This window comes from Catharus ustulatus, chromosome 4, assembly GCF_009819885.2.
Source record: "Catharus ustulatus isolate bCatUst1 chromosome 4, bCatUst1.pri.v2, whole genome shotgun sequence".
NCBI classification, from domain to species: domain Eukaryota; kingdom Metazoa; phylum Chordata; class Aves; order Passeriformes; family Turdidae; genus Catharus; species Catharus ustulatus.
Window position 1 is genome coordinate 26608192 of NC_046224.1, and position 20919 is coordinate 26629110.

A 20919-nucleotide genomic window follows, 5' to 3' on the forward strand; every position below is an offset into this window, starting at 1 on the left:
GTGTTGATTTGTTGTGGAAATCAGGTAAAAAAAAAAAACCAAAAAAAAACCAAACAAAAAAAACCACCACCAAAACAAAACCACCAATTCTTTACATGAGCAACACAAATACGGCACACGCTGGCTCTGAAGACAGGATTCTCTCTGTGCAATGACACAGAGCACTAACAGCAGAAAAGATAAATTGCCAATGGTCAGTCACCTTCCTTCTTCAGTTTGCTCAAATTCCCTGACTGTCCTACTGACAGACTAGCCTAAGGTGTTCCATGGAAACTGCATCTCATTCTTCTACTACCCAAGCTTTCTTCACACATACATTGCATCAGAATTTCACGTCCATGAACAGCGCAGTAGACCATAATCAAAATGGATTTCCAGAAATAGTGTATCATTACTTGGATGCTTATATACATCCTTGGTGCTCCCAATGACATAGTAATGAGTTATGACTCTTAGCCAGACTTGTAAGCACAGAGAACACAGAATGGTTAACCAGTTGTTGACTCTTTGTTTTTTGCACAGCAAATACTTACACAAATTGAAGACTAACCCATGTTGTTTTATTCTTAGACAGTGCTGATAATAAGCAAGTTTTAAATGGAAATGCTCAAGTCTGACCATATGAATCTGATGGAGATTGACTCTGAAGTGAATGTACCAGTCACCTAACTCATCTGTGCTACTGAAGTTTGACAGCTTCTGAAAGAATTCTTACTGAAAATTTCCATAAATTACCAGTTTGAGGAAGGCAAGCTTGCATTCCCATATCACTTCTTAGGTGTCCTTGTACCTTTTGGAAAAAAACCTAAAGGTCACAAGATATGGTTGGATAATCATTTCACAGGTGCCCTGGCACAGTGATGGCTATTTTTGAATGCTCTAAGGCCCATTAACTGTTTGGGAGGCAGAAGTTCTCTGAATACTCTAGTGCTGAATGTTTACAGAGAAGGGTAATCATTTCCAGGGTATCCACCGAGCCTGGCTGTTTCCTGCCTGTCTCAGTCTCCTCAGACATTGCTGTAACAGGACTATTTTAGCAAAGTAATGAACCACACTCCCAAGAGCCAGCTTTTCAAGGCTGGAGTTAAGCTTGCACCTGGAACACAGGTGAAAGCTTGCTTAAACATTGACAGGAGGGAGCTAACAGAAATACAAGGGGAAATACCTCGTCTCAGTCCACTGGCAGCAACACAATCACAAAGTAAACTTGTTTGTTCATTAATGCAGCAAAGCCAAGAACAGCCCATTGACAAGGACTGGAACAAGCAAAGGAAATCTAGGTTTATGTTGTAAAGGGAATTCTCTGCATTCAGAAAAAGCTAACTATAAGCCTAAAAGGACTAATGAACTGGAATCTCTCCCAGCTTGAGAGGTAGCATGTAACCTGAACAAAATCATCACTTCCAGAAGGGAAGGCTGTTACTGTTAAACCATCAGGGATGTTTTTGGACAGGTTTTTTCCTGCCAGAGATCATGGCTTTACTTAAGTCACAAATTTCTAAAGTATCAACTTCAGCAAAATTGGATTTTTCTTTTTTCTTCTCAGAAAAAAATGAGCTATTTTTAACCTGCATCAGCAATTCTCTTCAACCATACTTGAAGTATTAATGTTGACATGAAATGAAACCTTCATTCAAACTGGACATTTTGAATTAATCCTTCAAAACATTAGATTTAGATATATCTGAATCACTTTTCCCAGAAAATACCATGCTGAAAACTCCAATTTTATCATTCCCCCTCACATTTCAGATGAACTTAACTTCCACCATTTCAAAGTTCTCTACGAAGCAGAAATTCTGACCCCCCTCAGCAAGTTTCTAGCCTTCCCTTTCACTGTATAAATCAGACAACAATCTCTAAGAACAGATGCAAGAGTAATTCCATTTTTCTGCTCATTTTTCAGATGTTGCAAGTAAATTCATACCTATGAGGGCTACAGGTGCTGAGAACTTGCATAATTTCAAAAAGTAAGCCATTATCCCTTACAATCTCAGAGTATCTAAACTAAAATCAGCATTCAGCATCAAAGATCAGTCCTTTAATTCACTGTGCCAATAAAAGTCTCTCAACACTGCAGACTGTAAGTGAACATAGACCTACAAGAGCTATTTTTTTAAAAGCAACTTAGGATACCACAAACACTAATTTAACCTGTTCCTCATGTAAAACATCGACCTGCTGAGTGCTTGTACTTTGAGCGTGCAGGCAAGTCAGAAAGTCAACTCTGTGACAAATGCCTTCCCACTCTCTATTTCCTTTCTGACTGTTTCCAACATTTTGAAGCAGTATTGCTTGATTGCAGGCCGCTTCCTGAAGCTGCTTCCTTCAACTGCCTGCTGAACCCAGTTGGAAACTTTCTACTGATTTTAACTGGAGTGGTATCAGGTCCTAAATAAGTAGCAGAGGAATCCCTGGACTTACAAACTGAACAGCTGTCTCTGGCTTTCCAAAAGAAAAGTTATTCCTGCAGCTGTTTTCCCCTAAGTGCCATATCGCTCCAAATTGTTACAGGACTGGAGGGAGGGGGAGAAGGTGGAATCTTAATAACCCATTAAAAAGGCGTATGGGCCATTGCGCAGCAGCTCTTTCAGTCCGACTCAGGCAGGGTCACTGCTGCCAGGCTCAGACAGCCCTAAGGGCACGGGAAAAGTCGTCTTCTTGTTTTCACATCTCATTCACGCAATGGATAACGAGGGGGAGGGAGGAATCAGATTTTGGGTTAATTAGCACCATGAACAGACAGCTGCATTGTCATTAAAAGTTCAAGAAGTCACCGGGGTCATCACCGAACTGCGAGATGTACACACACGCACACGAGGCACACGTCTAAGCAAGGCTTTGGCAGCCTTGCTCGGGCTCTGATATTCCCCTACCCGAAGGACACACTTGAGTCAAGAACACTGAACTCTTGTAGAGCTCAGGAGGAGACAGAAACATCAAGGTACTCCCTCTGAATAGCAGTTTTTCATCCCCTTGGAACTGCTTCATTTCACACGTAATATATCAACTAAGAATAGTTACAGAGCTTTTTTCCCCTGAGAAAAATCAGAGGTGCAGTTTACCAATGTATAGTTTCACGTTCATTTCTAATACTCTGTGGGATAAGCAGAACCCCAGTTAACAAAAACATGCTGTTGGTGCACAGTTTCCTTCCACAGCTTCCTTCCACAAGCAAGGAAGCTGAGGAAGTGCAAGTGCACATTAGGAAATTCAGAAATTAACACATATAAATAATAAAAGATAAAACCACTAAAATGTCAAGGACTGCTATTATTAAGATTTGGAACAGTGTTAGCCTCAGAGAGTCACAAACTGGCTTAAAAACAAAAACAACAAATTATCCAACTATGCAAAACAACCACAGATTACATTCTCCTTGCCTCAGATTGCAGTAACATTTTCTGTTAAGGGATTTTAAGGAAAACACAACGACACAACTAAGGAATCCCCTGCCACCTTCCAAACAGGGCAAAGAAATATCATCTTGGATAGCTGAAACATCACTGCTTCTGCAGAAAGCAGACTGGCATTGCCTAGTTCTGTCAGCTTTAGCTTTGGTGCCTATATATTCTAAAACCAAAATGAATCTGAAACCATCATCATTATAATGAAATCTCACAGAAACATAGTTTTGTTTTTCTGGGTAAAAGCACTACAGATCCTGCTTACTCTTCCTATTAAACTGGCAGGCAAACATGTAGCTAGCTCACGAGTGTATAGTTCCATTTAGTGCCTGGTCTTAAGCAAGGGAAAATACCCTGCAAATACAGAAACAAGATATATTTTATTTAACACCAGTGTACAATGATTGTCCACATTACTGTGTTTTAGTATGTTTATGACAATACAGCATATTGCAGCAACTCTAGCAAAGATGTTCATATGAGTGGAAAAAGTAGAATAAAGAGGTACAGTTCAAAATTCAGTGGGGAAGTTATATACATCAGCATTTTGGTTTTAATTACCCAAGTTAAGATGGGGTACTGCTTCTCTGATTTCATCAGAGAAGGGAACCAAGTGGGCTAAGCCATTCCTCTTAGAAAACCTCTCTAAATTCTTTCCCTCCCACACAGGACCTGGATGTTTTTTTGAATCAAAACTGGCTTTCCCATATTTTTCAACAGTGTAACCTAGTGATGCTTCCTCAAAGCACTGCCACAGTACTTCAATAACAACTTTGGTCAATCATTCCTTGTTGGTTCACATATATATCGAGGAGTATGTACTGGAGGAACTTTGCCATGTGCTGACCTTACAATAGTTTGATGAACAAACATCAAACCTGCACAAAAATGTGAACCCCCAGGTGTGCCAAGACAACTACCACCCTAGAATCCTGTTCCGTCCTCTCTCCATCTTTCTGTCAAAACAGCAGTCAGGATGTGAGTAGGCAATGTCAAATTCAGAAGAGGAGAGCTTTGGACAGCACAAAGAACAAAGTTTACGTCAATAGCCCAATCTGCCATGCTGCATAAAGGACAAACAGGAAAGCAGTTTCTGAGACAGGAGGAAAAAAAAAAACCAGTGCTTTCCTTTACCCAGCTCTTCCAACAGCCATCAGTACTAGAGGAAATCAGTGAGAGAGAAGGGCATGCAGAAACAAACACAAGATCTTGCACTGACAGGAAGGAACCTATTGGCTTGAAAACTTTCCGGTACTAGTGAAAGCTTTGATTCCCATACAGCCAAATATACCAGACAGGTGCAGTCTGATGCTCTCAATCTAGACCATGTCTTCAGTCAATTTAAACATGCCATTAGAATAAAGGCTGGCAAGGATCTGCTTCCCACCCTGTTGGTCTCCCAGTCAAACAGAAAAAGAGGAAAACAGAATACACTGGCAAACTCAAGAGACAGCTACAATTTAGAATGTGGGAGGTAGATTAGACACTCATCCTGATAAGGAAAAAAAAAAACCCAGACTTGAAGTGTACCTCTAAAGAGTTTTGGAAGGAACTTAAAACTCCATGGATTGAATCAATCTCTAATAACAAGGAATTAAGATGACAGCCTAAGAAGGGAGCTTTGGGAAAGTCAAAGTATCCCACATCACCCTTCTGCAAGGTATATTTTATCAGCATCAGGACTCCAGTCTCGCTGGATGATGCAAATGACTCACTATCACAGGTTCTGCTGCAGCATGTTTGTTCCAAAGAAAAGGTGTTAAAGGTAAAATACTGATAAGGTTCACTGGCTATTTGCCACCTGATCCAGTTGAGTTTCTCTCTGAATGCCTTAAAACCTTCCTGTGATAACTTGGAGTCTCCTAAAGTACACCTAGTAGTTCTATCTGATATTATAAAATCTCTTTCTCTGCTTCTCTGTAAAGCTGCAAACTGTTACATAGTAGGGGAAAGCAGGACAGCTGCTTAATTCTACTGAAAATATACTGTCTGTAGAGAAGATAGAGACTTATTGAAGTCTCTTTTTTTATCTTGATCCTCTAAGGAAATGACCAACTAAATCCTTAATCCCCAACCCCTTGGGGAACAACAAAAAAGGAAAAAATAAAAAAGGGACAGGTGCTGCTCTTCATATTTAGAAAAGTAAAACAAAGGGCTTAAGAACTCATCCTGCCCCCATCGCAGCACAATCCTTAGCAATACTGAAGTTCTTGAACAGGAACTGCAGCTCTTGTCTTCCCACGCTTCTCTGGGTTTGTGATTTTTGCCCTGCAGGATATGCTAAGGGAGGGCTGGGTATTTTGTGGCTATTGAAGTACTGTACATTATGGCTATTTAAGTGCCCCAGGGAGCACTTTGCTCTTTTATTTCCTCTTGGACTGATCCACCTCACCAAAGCATTTAAGATACTCATTTAAGTATTGCAAGTGCTATACTTTTGCATGCAGTGTGGTCTCTCAACTAATTCCATCTTTTCCCCACCCTACATTCTCCCAAATACCAGAATTCTTTCAGCTTTCAGTTCTGTGCCTCATGTAGCACATTATTTATTGGAGGAAATAATTTCCTTAAAAACACACCCATGCATCCTAATCCAGAGGTGAGCATGTTAAACAGGGAGGCTGTTTCACTCTTCAAGGAATTTAAAGCAGAGGACTCAGCAACCTCACACTTCACAAGATAAAGCAGAGGACCCAACAGTCACTCACTTCACAAGAGCTGGTCTAAAAGCTCTTGCATAATGTCACCTCAGATCCATTTTATCTGCAATGTGCATTTCTCTGGACCTGTGAAAGGCAGGCAGGATATTTATAGCAATGTCAGAGGACGCAGGAAGTAGTGATCTGGGGTGGGTACTTGGAAAGTGTATAAAAGGCTTGGAGCACAGGGGTCAGCCTGGAACTCCATTCTCTAAAAGAACACAGAGCTGAAGGAGAAGTGTCTGGGGAATAGCTGGTTTTCCACAGTTATCCCCTGGCTCACTCCTCCTCTACCTGTTCCCTTTCCAACACCAGCCATTTCCTGTCTTTCAAAGTTAAGCGGAAGTTTTCCATTCTGTGGTTTTCCTGTCTTGGTACAAGCAAGAACACTTTTTTCTCTTATATTTTAACTGTTTAGAGACCAACAACAGAACCTGCTCCCTGGAGGGAGAGCTTCCTATTTACAGCTAATCCATGAAATTTGAGAGGGTTGATTAAACATCAGAGGAGCGAGATATTTGCTTGTTCATGTATTCACTGAGCATGAGAGATTGAACTTGTTGTCTGAAAAATGCTTCAGTGCTCCTCTTTAGTAAATTAACAGACTAACATAATGCCAGCAGGCCTCCCTGCTGACTTCACTGCAGTAACACCCAATACTGAGGGAAACACGGAGAAAAGGAAACAGATGTTGAAGTCTCCCTACTGTAATTACAATGCAGCATGAGGGAGTTAAAATCCAAGTCCTTCATTCTAGGCCAGCAGGAGCTTGGATCCTTTTGAACAAGTAAGAATGTGTTACCTTCATTCTGTTGCACCTGGTGTAGCCATTGCTACCTGCTTAAGCTTTGTGCAAATTTGGTGCAATTTATAGCTGCTTTGCTGAAGTACCAGTGATCATGCAGGCCAGCAGAAAGCTGGGCTCTTTCATGTCAAAATTGAGGAATTAAGAAAGAAAAATTCTATGAGGTCTCTTTTGCCTCCTTGCACCCTTTAATATGCCTTTCTTTACCTCCCCGATAAACTGGTTCTAAACTCTCATGAACCAGCAGGATTGCAGAGCTCTGACACTTTAGAAACAGACAGGTAGCTAAGGAAGATTGTAGATTTTTCTTATTAGTGTGCATTTGATTTTTCTTATTAGTGTGCATTTTTGCTCAGGCTCAGTAACAACATGTAGAACAATGATGACTCTGCCATTTGCACACTCTCCTTTTATCTCCTGGCTGTAGTGGGGCAGGTTACTACATCATGTATCTCAAAGTAGCTTTAGACAGCATGTTATATATGGCTTAATTTCATTTGCTCCTCCTGTTGCTCAATGTGACTCATTTTCCAGCTAAGCATTATTTTCCTTGTAACTCACCTGGCAAAAATAAAAGACCAAGCCCTGCACACACACCCATACAACCTGCATTTCTTGAAGGGCTATTTGAAGGAACTTTGCATTCATCTGAATGGATGAAGGCAACAGCTTGGCTGGAGTCCAGATAGAGTAAAGGGCATGTGCTCTGTCTGTCCATGGCCAGTCCACACAGTCAGGTTTTTTCAAAGCCTAAGCCTTGCTTGCCAGTCAGAAATTACCATGCTACAAGCTCTTAGGGATCAATCAATAGAGCATCAGATTGTTTTATGGAGGTTCTATTTAAGCATCCCCTGAAGCCCAAGCACACACTCACTCTCCTGGACAGCTAAGATCCACCTTAGACATGTCCCACATAGTTCCCACAACTCCAGGTGGGGTGGCCTGCCATATGTCACAGCTAGTGACTCCTCCTGGCTTGACCAGCCTGTGTTAGTTCTTCATCAGGGCTTCCACACTGCACCTCTGCCTTCTCCTCGCCTCCCATACTCTGAGATAGTCTCTGGAGGGCCTCTGCCACTCCTGCAGATCCTAAATACCTTCTGCTGTTCCAGCTTTCCCACTGAGCCTATTGCTGTGGCCATTCTCTTCCCCAGTCTGTAATAAAGACAGAAGTTTTCAAAACTGAGCCCATTGACATAGACCTCTAGCTCCACACCAGCACAGCCCAATACTATATCCTCAAGTTGACAATGGCCTCCCTGCTCCCCAAGTACTGCTCTCTGCTGGTTCTTGGCACCCCAAGCCATCTCCTTTCTTCCTAAAGTAAAAATGAGATACTACATTGCAGGGAAACCATAACTGATTTTTATGAGGTTCAATATAATTTTTTGTATATGCATCTCCTTGCTATTTAACAAGAGTTTTATTGTCTGTATACTGTTTCTAAGGGCTCAAATTGCCCTTTAGAAAGGTCTTATATAAACACTAGCAGGAATTTGGACTATTCATAGTCAGCATTAATTTTAGCACCACGCAACTCAAGAGACTTCTGCCTCATTTCCAGAAGACTCCCAGTATCTTTTCTAGTTGGCAGAAATTTTGAGCAAATAAAGTAATCAGGGTTATGTGAAATTACTTGCATTTTTATGTTATTAGACACTGTCAGTTAATGCACTTCACTCTGGTCACTCAAGAGAACTACTTCACATTACAGTAGAACGTTAACTTTGTTTCTGACAATAGCTTTTAAGCTCTCCAGTGTTTGTAACATTCCTCTTAGAAACATGAAACGATCAAGTAAAATTCAACCTTGACACAAGGTGTGAAATACTGGTGAGACAAGCGGCAATGCACCTGCCTTACACAAAGCATGAGGCTTATGAGGCAGGTTCAGTATGTCCTCTCTATAGTCATAACTAGAACAGGTTTTACATCTTGTATGAGAGGGTGCAAGTCCATTTAACCCACCTTGGTCACATTTTCCTCCAGTCCAGCACTAGTCTAACACTTTTAAATAGCAGAAATTTGAAATTCACAGCAGTTAACATTCTTTTTTCAAGATATTCCACAGCAGACCCAGTTTAGCACTAGTTTTAAATAAGGTCCAATCCCACTATGGGCAAATAGCCCTGGTAATTATGTCACTGGTGGACAGAGAAGTGATAAACCCCCAGCAGTGTGCATTCCTCCCATGAGCCCTGAGTAGTTCTACACAGAGGGTTACCAAATAGATTGAATTTCAGCTCAGCAATTTGCAAAGAGCATTCAGTGCCACAAAGCTGTAGAAAAGTTGAAACAGTCTTGGATAGTTTCAAATGTAATCAGCTGCTCTGATCAGCCTTGTCTCAGAGAAGTCTATGTAAGGGATAGTTAGCTTAAAGAGTAGTAAGAGTCCAATAAAGTTCTGCCAGTAAAATTTCAAGTGTCACATGTGGATGTTCTTCAGAAGTTTAGATGAGCTACAGTAGGCCTTTAATGAACTCTCCATTTAAGTAATTGGTGCTTGAAGGCACAATTTTCCTCTCATCTTCTACACTACTATCATTTTATCAGTATAATTTGCTTCCAGTTTATATTATCATGTCAAAGACAGAATCATCCCTGAAAGTCTACAGCAATAAGCAGCACATTACAGCAAAAGCCTCTTCATCTTGCAGTGAAAAAAAGCGCCAACCTAATTATAGGGAAACTCAAACACAGGCATTGCTGACATTATGGGGACTGAAATAAGTTCCTTAGCTTAGTCTGGTTTAGAGCTGGCAAACACAGAATGCCTGGTTTGCCTGTTGACTTGAACCAAGCTGTCCTTTCAGATTTACCAGCTCTTACAAACTCCCGAGAGCATCTGGTGGAAGTTTCATTTAATTCCAAGACCTCCTGTCCAGACTAAATAGGCTCCCTCCTTTAGTGATGCACACTTCGTTGGGCTACCTAAGAACACCACACACTGGAGCTGTGAGGAAAAAGAAGTTGACCTTAGACAACATTGTTACATCATAAAACTAAGTTCTGACACCCAAGGTAGGACAAGGTGACTCAATCCGTGCTCCTACTAAAAATTATTGACCCCACCCACCGGCTGCAATTGCACTTGAGTACAGAAACCCAGCTCATCAGATGCAACTCGGTTGCCATACCCAAGAAAAGTGAAATCCACTGACAGAGCTAAGAATTAATTTGTCGCCTTTTGTCACTTCTCATATGGTCAAACAATCAAGTCTGCTCGTCCTGAAAAACAGACATAAATAAGGTAGGTCCTCCCCAAACCCAGATGAAAAACACTAGTACTGTGTACAGTTGTACATAACTATGCTCCCACCAGCCACTTCTTTCCAGAAAGATCAGAGGAGCAATTGGCTGGGGGAGAGTTCTAAAGAACACGTGGGAAATCACTGAAAATAAGAAAGAAAGAAATGTCTGCATAAAACAGGAGCTTCAAGGCTTAAGGTTGGAACATCTGGCTCTCTGTTGGCTCAGAGGTCTTGCTGGAGATACTTCCTGCAGGAAATCTGGGGCAAGCATATGCAATAATAAAAAGAAATAACATTCTGAACTACATCTTCCAAACAGTAATTTCCACCACTTTTATATTTTAATACATACATTAGGAGAAGTGACTAACACCAGATCTCACTACTCTTATAAGGACTGAAATTGCAAATAATCACACAAAACTGCCTGCCCAAAAAAACAAAGTAGTAACTTCTATTTCCACTTCTACTAAATAGGACAGTTCAGCTGTGAGTGGCCATCTTTCTGCCAGGAGACATGACCAGTCACAAAGAACACCCTCTTCCAACAAAGTTTTTACCATGGCATTGGTAAACTTCCGTAGAAGTTAGACAAATCTCCATTTCTTCCCATGTAAAATGAAATTTTCAGTACTTTTTATTCTTTTTTTGAAGCTTTATGGGATGCTTCTCAGGTTTCCTGTTTCTAAAATGCCTCCAAGGGAAGTCCAGTCTAAAAATAAAATCACATCATTACTTCCTCAACAAAAGTCTGATTCCAAAGAAGATACATTTTTGCAACCATTACCACAACATGTAACGAAAAAAATTGGCCTTAAATTCATCTCAACTGTAAAGATTGATATAATTAATTGGAGATGAGTTATTGTACTTTTAAATGAGTCTGGCAGACTTTACCTGTCTGCCTTAAAGGTTAAGACAGGGCATTTGATATCACTACAACAAAATAAAGAAACCATGTTCAAAATCTAATGTACAATCAAGTGTTCTGAACTTAGTGAGAAAGTGGAATGATTAACTCAGGGAAACCAGTGAAAGGGCAGGTTTTCAGTTAGACTCCAGGCCAAACATATTCACCAGTTTCCTCCTTCTCTGCTGTTCCTTCTTGCTCTTCTCTCACATTCTCAGTTCAAAGGATGGGAGCCACTGCAGGTGTTGTGAGCTCAGTGCTACGGGTATAGGAGACGGAATAAAGAATGGCTTCCACAGCACCAAGAGACCCTTAAGAACTTACCTTCACCTCCCCAGAGCTTGCCATCTCCATCTCACCAGGAGTGAGGTTACTTAGAACAGAGAGGAGCACTAACCACTGGCATTCTTGCTGATACAGGGATTTCTTCCCCCAACACAAACCATACAAAGCAATGTTATTTTGAGCTCCGCTGAACTTAGGTAAGAGACGTCTAATAGCACCATAACTCTTCTCTAAAGTATATGCACAAGATAGAAATAAGACAGCTGTGGAGTGAATAAATTACTTTATCACTTGTAGACTGGTTTGTAAAAATGCAGTCTGCAATTTCACACATTTTCTCCCTTTTTTTTTTTTTTTTTTTTTTGAGAGATGTGGGGCAGAGGGGGTGAAACAGGAGATGTTTTCCAAACCTGTGAATTCAATATTCAGCAGCCAAGCTCAAAAATTCCTGCTGTTCGTGCAATAAAGGACAAACAAGTCCCTTTCATGTCAGCTATGTCCAGCTGGAAATGTCACAGCTTTGTCACAAAAGAACAAAGCATGCCTGGTGTCTGTTCTTTCAAAAGGTCTCTTAATTCAAACAAAAGAAAAATATTCACATCTGGAAGGGGTCGTAGGCAGAGGGCGGGAGTGGAGGAAGCAAAGTTCAGATGGCAAATCATAGCAGTTGCTGTTTGTCCAGTTATGGTACTGCCTCTTCTGGCACTTACTGATCCCATTAAAGAAACAAAGCCAAGAGTTAAAACAGCAATTTTATTACTGATTGACCCCCATAGGGCCAGATAAGACACACCTCTTCATTTTTGCTCCGTTCATCATGATGGAACAGTCAGGCTGAGTGAAAAGATCCCCATAACCAGTCTAGCAGTTGTACCTCTTTTTTTCTCCCCCTTTTTAAAATTAAAATGCATATACATTGTTATTTATGAAGTTCAAGATTTGTTCAAACACCACAACCTTCACTTTCAAACGATGTACATATTGAAATCCTACCCTTTCCAATGGGTTTATTTGACCATCTGTTTCTGTAAAGATTAAAACCTTCTAGTGACTGCAGGGTTGGGAGGCTGTATCAGAACTGAGCCACTGGAAAATGAAAAATTAAATGTCTGGTGAGATCAGATTAAAGGAGAAGGGAATAAACTTGACAGTAGGACTTCACTGGTTACACAGGAAATATCAACAGTAGAATTTTGTGTTACAGTCCTCAACTAAAAGCTTTCTCCTTCAAAATGCAGTGCTTCTGAAGATGAAAAGCCTCTCCTAGGCTGCCACCTAGCTAGTTAATTTCTTACATTGTTTTCGGAGCTATTTTAAAAGCCTCTTTTGCTCCAGCCCTTACTGCACTGACTCCTCCCTTCAGAGCTGGTATTTTGTCAGAAGTTTCAAGAGCGATAAAAACTTGCTGCCAAGTCCCTTTCTTCCCCACAATGTGTTTTATAACCCAGCGTGTAGTTTAGTCTGTCTAAACACTGCACTAGTACACTGCCATCAGTCTCCATGGAGATGATTAACTCCTCCAAAGCCAGAAAGCTTTCATGCGCTTTTTGTCTTTTCTGCATATGAAGAACATGACAGCATTTACTAAAACCAGGCTATAGAAATATCACATTTTCCAGACAGTTCTAGCAAATGTAAGGGCTCACTTTTACTTCAACCCATCAGAGACCTGCAGTCTTAACCAAACTTGCATTTATTTACTGGAATGAGTTGCTCTTTCCCCTCAAGCTGCTCTTCTTTTGCATTGCTGTGATGTGTGAAGGCATGACAGCCCCAGAGATGTCAACTTTTTGAACTACCTCATCTGAGAGCAAAGCCAAGGCTTGAGATATAATGAAGAGCCCAGAAGAAAGAAAGGAAAAATGAAGGGAAGACTTTGAACTCAACCAGAAATCAGAGCAGAACGCAGAAAAACTTTGTGCCCTAAAGTTTAGAAACACTGCCATATGAAACTTCATTATTTAGTCCTAGTCACTTACGTGTCTGAAGTAAAAATATACTGTCAGTGTGTGTTCATTACAAAAATGTATTTAATACAATTTTTTTGAACAGACACTACCCCTCATCTATTATAGCATGACCTAACCAGAGCAAGAAAGCAGTCCTTCCAAAATGCAGCTAATGAAGGCCACATGCTGCCATCAGCTTTTGCTGTGGAAAACTGTTTCCCAGTCTCACTTTCACAAAAAGGACAATCTCCCTGGCAGTTGCCACTTAGGGGGCACACTTGTTGATCCAAACTATGAAAATAGCAACAGAAGTTTAAATAATTTCCTGGAAGAATTTCCCAGTATAAAACTATCTTATGAATGTTTTCCAGGCTGTCATCACTGAAGCAAAATGTAACCTTCCCACCACTTTTAACATGGAATGGGGTTTTTGGCATTCAGGAGCAGATACACTATGTAAACTAAACATGAATAACCAGGCACAACCGAAGTTTCTGTAGAACTGAAGGCAAGAGATAGATCTTTTGCCACTAACCTTGGCTGACTTGAAAAGGCTATTGGCAGCATTCACAGCAATGGGTCCTCTGCTGCAGTGAGAATTACTTTCTATTTGACTTCCATAGCAGTTGCCAGGAGGATTTCTTTGCAGACTCTACTCCAAGTCAGTACCATGTGGGTACCAGGAGTGAAAGTCCCTGGCCCCTTTTATGCTGTGCTACTAAGACAACCTACAGAAAAGGCAGGAGACTTGTGCCATCCTCTCACCTCTGCTGAAGTGACAGCCTGTATTTACCATGACATGGACATGTGTGCAGTAGTAGCTCAAAGGACACTACTAACTGCTTTCATATACTTTGCCACAGAAGAGCTACCAAGCAACAACCATATTTTGTTACCCACCCTTGGCTACAAGCAAGCCGACAAACTTAGGAAGAGTCTCTATCATCTCTTCCTCAGATATTTTTGGTGCTGTCCTTGTCCCCTACCTAAAGTTAGTGTAATGAAGAACCTTAGGGATGCTGAAACCCAGACAGGATCTAATGAAAGTGTTTAAACTTTCCCAAAAGCGTGCAGGCATACATACATCCCACAGCTGCAAAGAGCACAGTGCAGCATGCAGAAAGCCTAGAGATACTGGGTACCTGCTTCTTCAGCCCTTCCCAGCTTTACAAGCACAGCACCACAAGCTGTGCTAGCCACGGGCAATTTCTAGGCTTGGGAGAACCCATCCTAATCCTGCCTCCTACCTCCTGTCACCAAGTTGAGGAGGAAGTTTTGGTAGCCTACACCTCCAACTGTGTTTCTGTCCTGCTGTAGGAAACATGCCACTCTAACAGTTACTGATTTCTTTAAGGTGCTTCTGGGAGAGGTTGCTGCCGCGGGACAGGGCTTGGGAGGGCTGGACGGGGGTCCGCCACCACACGCCTCTCCTCTTGCCAGCCCAGGCGTCTGCGGCAGCAGCGGAGCCAAACCCGCTCCTGGACAGTCAGGTCCCGCTCTGCGGTGTGACCCGCCGGCCGCGCCTCTGCCCTCACGGCGGGGCTCGCGGGACGGCGGCTGTGCGGGGACAGCGGCCGCCCGCCGGGGACAGCGGCGCTGTGCCCGCACCCCTCGGGGTCCCGGGAGCTTTCCGGCTCCCCCGAGCCCTCCCGTGCGGGCGGCTGCGGGGCAGCGACACTTACCGATGTCGGAGTTGCAGAAAGCGTCCTGCGGATGGATGGGGACGCAAGTGCAAGCCTCCACCACCAAGTCCCGCAGGCTCCAGCTGCACAAGAACACGACGAGGAAGCTCAGCCACGCCGTCATGTTGCCCCTGAGGTGCCTCCTCACTTCTGCGGAGCGGGAGGCGGCCGCTGCTGTGTTCGCCTGACTTTATTCTTGCTCCCTAACAGCCCGTGCGCCGCGGCTGCCTGCCCTGCCGCTGTCCCAGTCTCTCTCTGGCGGCTCGCTCGGCGGTGCGGAGCTGAGGGGAGCAGAGGGGAGCCGAGGTGCAGAGCGCTGCAGGCGGAGCGGGACCGGCTCGCAGAGTTATACCCGGCTCGCGCCGCTCGCGCTCCGGGGGCGCCGCCGCGCGCGGCCAATGGCAGCGCTGCATTACCTCATCGGCGCGAGCGCGGGGCGGGGCCGCGCCCGCCGCGCCTTATAGGGAATAGAGCCGGCGCGCGGCGGGCGGGGGCGCGGTCCCGGTTCTGGACCCGACCCGCTCTGATCCGATCGAGCCCGACCCGCTCCGGGTTCCGCGGGGCGGGCGAAGCCTCGCTCCGTCCCAGCTGCACCTCCCTCCTACCGGCGGGTGTCCTCCCGAGCCTGTCAGAGCCTCCCCGGGCCGCTCCTCAGGGCACCTGGAAAACGCGCGCGGGGCTTGCGGCTCGCTTGGAAAGCTCGCGCTGCTTCCCCTCAGTCCGTCTGGTCTGTCTGCAAACTGACTTTAAACTGGAGTCACGGCACGCTATTCAGGCTGTTCGGAAGAGCTTTCAGACCGCGATCAGATAACGCACAAGTGCAGTGTGCTGCTGCTTCTCCTCTTCCAACAGGCAGTAGAAAGAAGACGGGGGAAAAGAAGAACGAGACCTATCTGAACTGTAAACCAGGATTTTGCCCTGAATGTTTTTAATCCTGCTCCGATGCTCCTTCTCCTCCACCCAGCAATTCCCTTTCTCTGGCCTTTCAGTCAGGAAGGGGTCATAAACTGCTAAAACCAAGCTGAAAAAAGCAGTGTTGCATCCTCCCGGGCACCCCCAACATTTAATCTCAAAGTATATTTTAGCAGAGCAGCTTTAGTGGAATTTAGAGAAATGTCCTGTTTGTTTTGTTTTCCTTTATCCCATTTCGGAGCCCTAAATTTCTATCAGCTGTAGAAATGTAAATGTTATAGAAGAGCTGGGACTGTAAGGAAGGAGATTGCCAGCTGCATGATACAGTCTTATTATCCTCCAAAGGGGACTGAGGGGTGATTAATCACAGTATCAAACCAGTGTATATAATGTCAGAGTACTTTCCACAGGGTTTACAAGACTTAAGCGTGTCTAGTTATAAATTATGCTGGTATTAAAGGCCAGGGACCAGCTGTCCTAAATTTCTATATAGTCAGCTAAATCTTTAGATTTACAATTCTGTTCCATCTGGGTGAAGCACAGCCTGCCTACACCTTTTCTTTAATCATACTGTCTATTTAAAATTAAAATCTCCTTTCTTATGGAAGCACAGGCTTTTATTTGAAGCATCCATAGGCAAAAGCTTCAAGATGGGTGTTGTCAGTAGGGATCAAGGTTGCAATGCCAACAGCGGAAAACACAAGTTCCCATCCTCGCTGTGACACAGACAACCTGTGTGGCAGTTTTGCCTCACTGTGCTTCAAATCCCTGTGTCATGGGATAATAGTGATGGGAGCTGCTCAGGAATGTGCATTAGTGAACGCTCTGAAAAAATCAGATGGTGCTGAGGTACTAACGGGTCCTGTAAGTATGTATGAGATAGGGTATTAAATAGGTTGTTCCATTTAGACACATCAGAGTCTGAATCATTGAGCCCAAATTGCAATACAAGAAACTACGCAGAAAATACTTTAGGTCATTGGACTGTCTGTTCAAGGTACTACAAGCGAAGCTGGATCCATCAGATTGGGTGGACTGTCATTTCGGTCTCACTGGGTGTAAACAAGGAACAACTCCACTGACCTCAGCAGGGCAACACAGAGGAAAAACTAGGTGTGTCTGACACTCTCATTTTTCCTTTGTTGTACAAAGTTTGATATCCACCAACATCATGATACACTTGGCCCATCAGCATCTCAGATCAATATCTGAGAGAAGTGGAATTCTGCCAGAACCTGACACTGGTGTAAATAAGGGAGAGTTTGGCCCACACACAACTAGATTATAATCACAGCTCCTGCACCACCTCCCTTTGCTCTCTGGCCAAGTAACTCCCCTGAGTATATTTCTTCATTCCTATAATAACACCTTTCCTGTGTGTTCCGAGCACTAATATGCTAAATGCTTTGTAATAAGCTTTTAAGCTGTTGGGTGCTGTGTAAATGCTGAGTGTCTATGATACACAGATTCAGGACACATTCAGAGGAGACTGAAAAACAAACCCATTATTCACCTTCTCAATTTCTGAAACAGGAGAGGAAGGGGCCTAGAAATTACTGAAGTTCCACAGGGCCCTCCAAGGTATGGAAGTAGCTTGTTTACAGTGAGACTGACCAACCTAGTTAAAGTGACACCAAGTTTGTGCTGATTGCAGGAACTAGCTCACTTTTCAGATATAATCCAGAGAGGAAATCAGATCACAGACAAGGAGTGACATGGCTTGACCCAAAGGCTGGACATATCTCTCTGGAAGGGATGGAGTGCAGGCTGTCAGTATGGCAAGGTTTACCACTATATTCTATACCACTGTCTGGGAGATGATACAGAAATTTTTTTATCTTGTATTATCATTGCCTGGAGTAGTAGTATCTGTGTTTGGTCAGGGCTTAGCTGATTCACCTGCTTTTTTTACACTTAGATATTCTTTTTCAAAGATATTAATTTCTCTACAATAGTAGGAATGCAGTTTTTTCCACCATGACCAGATATTGTACAATAAGAACAATATTTATTTGCCTCTTGAGTAGTACACTTCACACAGAGAAACCAGAGTGTGTTATTTTTATAAAGTATAGGTAAATTGTACTCAGGAAAATTCAGTCTGGCCAGTGGCCTGCTCGAAGCCTTTGTTAAATAATTTAATCTCCCTGTACACTCATTTTATCATCTGTAAATAGAGATATTCTGTGTTATCCTCTGATAATATCCATTAGATATGCAATATTAACCTCTTGCCTTTAAGACCTAACAGCAAAGTGAACTCTGAAAAAGCCAGGCAAGGATTCTGAGTGTTTATTTATATGGGAAAATGTTGAAAATGGTGTCAGACTAACAGAGAAAGTCGATGAAGGAATTGAAAGGAGAATTCTCTTGGAATTCCTCTTCTATGCCCTGTCTGTATGGGAAAAACTGCAAAGGGAAAAAAGTAAAATATAATCTATCATTCCGCTTCTTTGCTCAGATAAAGCTTTAAGCCTTAGATGGCCATAAAGAAGGTAGCATTGAAAGAAGGAGAAAATAGAGACCTTGATCTTCATATGAGAAAATTTGAGTTCACATTTGGTTAATGTCACCAAATAAAGAAATCTATGTTATTCCTGTCTTCCATCAAGAGCACACTGCTGAACACAATTAAGGATCTCTGCCTTACCGAGCAGCCACACAACTTCATGCTGTGATCCTGTCGGATCCCGCAAGCCAAGCATGACTGGGCTGAGTCAATAGCTGGTGTGAAAATTCCCAGGGAAACCATGTCCCGCAGGTGTTGTTGACCGAGCACAGTGTCCTTCTCCCCTCCATCCTGCAGGAATGTGCTAGGGGGCAGTGCACTGCAAGAGATGGTTCCAACCTTCGCGGATGGAGCCAGCTCCTCCGCAACACCTAGGGAACCGATTCTTTGGAAAAGGAAACATATTGAGCTGGGTGTCTTATTTAAATTTCAGGAAGGGCAATTCTTTTGTTTTCACAGATACTCATATTAGTTTATATCAAGTGCATGTTAACATCATCATTTTCCTTCTACAAGACCGTCCTGGAACCAGGGACAGAGACCGAGATATGAACTAAAGGCATGATCACTTGCTTCTGAGCACATTTCATTGCTTCAGTACAGAAGGGCTTCATAAAACTACAGCAACCGCTGGCAAAAAAAACAAACAAACAAACAAACAAAAAAAACCAAAAAAACAAAAAAACAAAACAAAAACATACCAGGACGGTTGAGAGAGGGTTGAGAGAAAGAGAGGGGGGAGGCCAGGTGGAGAGAGAGAGAGAGAGAGAGAGAGAGAAGAGAGAGAGAGCCTGCTATCACCAGAGGAAAATACCCTGACAAATGCCACATGTAGTGGTTGGTAACACTCAGTTCCTCACCAGATCTTTGCTGGCTTAAACTGAGTTTATCATGAATGAAATTAGAAGAATTCAACTTGCAGCTCAACCCTGCCACCTCCTTAACAATATATTAACTTTAAAACTTCTGAAGTAAGGGCCCTTTTCTATTTTAATTTTTGACAGAAAATTGACTTGATTCATGAGTGTGGAGTCTTGCCATTAGCATTCTAAATTGTCCAGCTGACAAGTTCCTCAAAAGCATCCTCTTGTCCTAAAAACTCTTCTTCAAGTTGATGATCTTCATATCTTTTACATCAGCTCAGCATCAGCTCTAGGAGGTCTCATTGTTTTTCTGCTTTTAATGCAGCATGAGGGGAAGGGTAGGTGTTTTCAGAGCTATCAGATGCCCTTTTTAGAGCACACTCCTGCCATCTCATAGGACAGCAGAGAATGGTCATGTATCGCATTAGAAAAAGGTTCTTATAGTTCTTGATTATCTTCTTATTTTTTAGTAAGTTGTTTCTTTTTTAACACTGTCTTCTGAGAAGACTTCTTGTTTAAAATGTTTGTATTTGCTATGATTTATATGTGTGAAACAAGTTGAAAATAGTCCTATTAATTCCACCGTTGTATCAGTGAACTTAATATGCTATTTAAAATGAGAAGACTCCTTCTTCAAAAATGTCTTTGATTCTATAAATACCTACCAAAAAAAATCATTTGATCTCTTTCTCTGAGGTTGCAAAGGAATTATGTCACCTTCCTGTCTGCAAGCCAGACATAGGTAACACTCCATCCCATTCCCAAGCTTTTCATTGGAGGTACACTATTGAATTTTCATCAGCTCTAGCAGTTCTATATTGTGTTCACTCTTCAAGGATCCTTTAGAGATTGTGCCCACTGAGAGCATCCAGCCTGAAAGCAAACTGTAGGCACCATGTGTTTCCAGGAATATTACATTATAAAGAGTTGTGGAATATGAAATCACCCTCTCAGTAGTGTGGGGATCCTCTAGTCAGGCTGTGATGTGGCATCAGCTGCAGAAGAGTAACCAGGAAATATCTTTTAACAGCCTTATCAGGCTGCAAATGTTTCCTGCACATGACCGCGCTCTTTGGCCCAAATCCAGCAAAACACTAAGGCACATGTTCAACTTCAAGCACACAAGATGCTCTACTGAAGTCAACAAAACCATTTACATACACAAAGTTAAATATAAGCTTAAGTGCATTTCTGGACCAGGGCCAAAGGGCTCAGTACCATGCAGGGTTCAAGCCAGGAGGCTGTGATTAGATGGTCTGACAGAATCTGGGAGGGAAGGACACAATGTGATTTGCTTGGTTCTACCTGCCTATGCCTCATTCCAAGCAATTAATTTTCTCTGATTTTTGTTTATAGTAAGTTTTTCCATTTCTCTTGTTTTGTTTTCCTGCTGCTGTAGCCATTTCCAAATTGAAGTTTTGATTTTCTTTTTTAAACCCTTCTAAACTGCATCAATAGCTTTAAGTGATTGAACAAAGAGATTTCAAATAGATGAAGTGCTTGAAATGGTAATAAGAGCTGGTGTTCCCAGAGCTTTGGAGGCTGCTCTAAACACAGAAGAGAGTGAGAGCAATTGAAAATCACTTTTCTGTTGTTCCTTTGTATGAACTGGTTTCTGGCTTATGCAATGCACAGTAATTAAAATGA

At 42.5% G+C, this 20919-nt stretch overlaps 2 protein-coding genes across 3 annotated transcripts in view; one reads left to right on the plus strand and one right to left on the minus strand.

The window, feature by feature from the left end:
* Positions 1–15345, minus strand: part of TIMP3 (TIMP metallopeptidase inhibitor 3) — a 37054-nt gene extending 21709 nt beyond the window's left edge. The window contains exon 1 of the mRNA XM_033058016.2: positions 14989–15345. Within this exon, the coding sequence (XP_032913907.1) occupies positions 14989–15112 (124 nt within the window). The 5' untranslated portion in view covers positions 15113–15345. The remainder of the gene's footprint in view (positions 1–14988) is intronic.
* The window catches only part of SYN3 (synapsin III), a 188636-nt gene that overhangs the window by 83663 nt on the left and 84054 nt on the right, over positions 1–20919 (plus strand). The window lies entirely within an intron of this gene.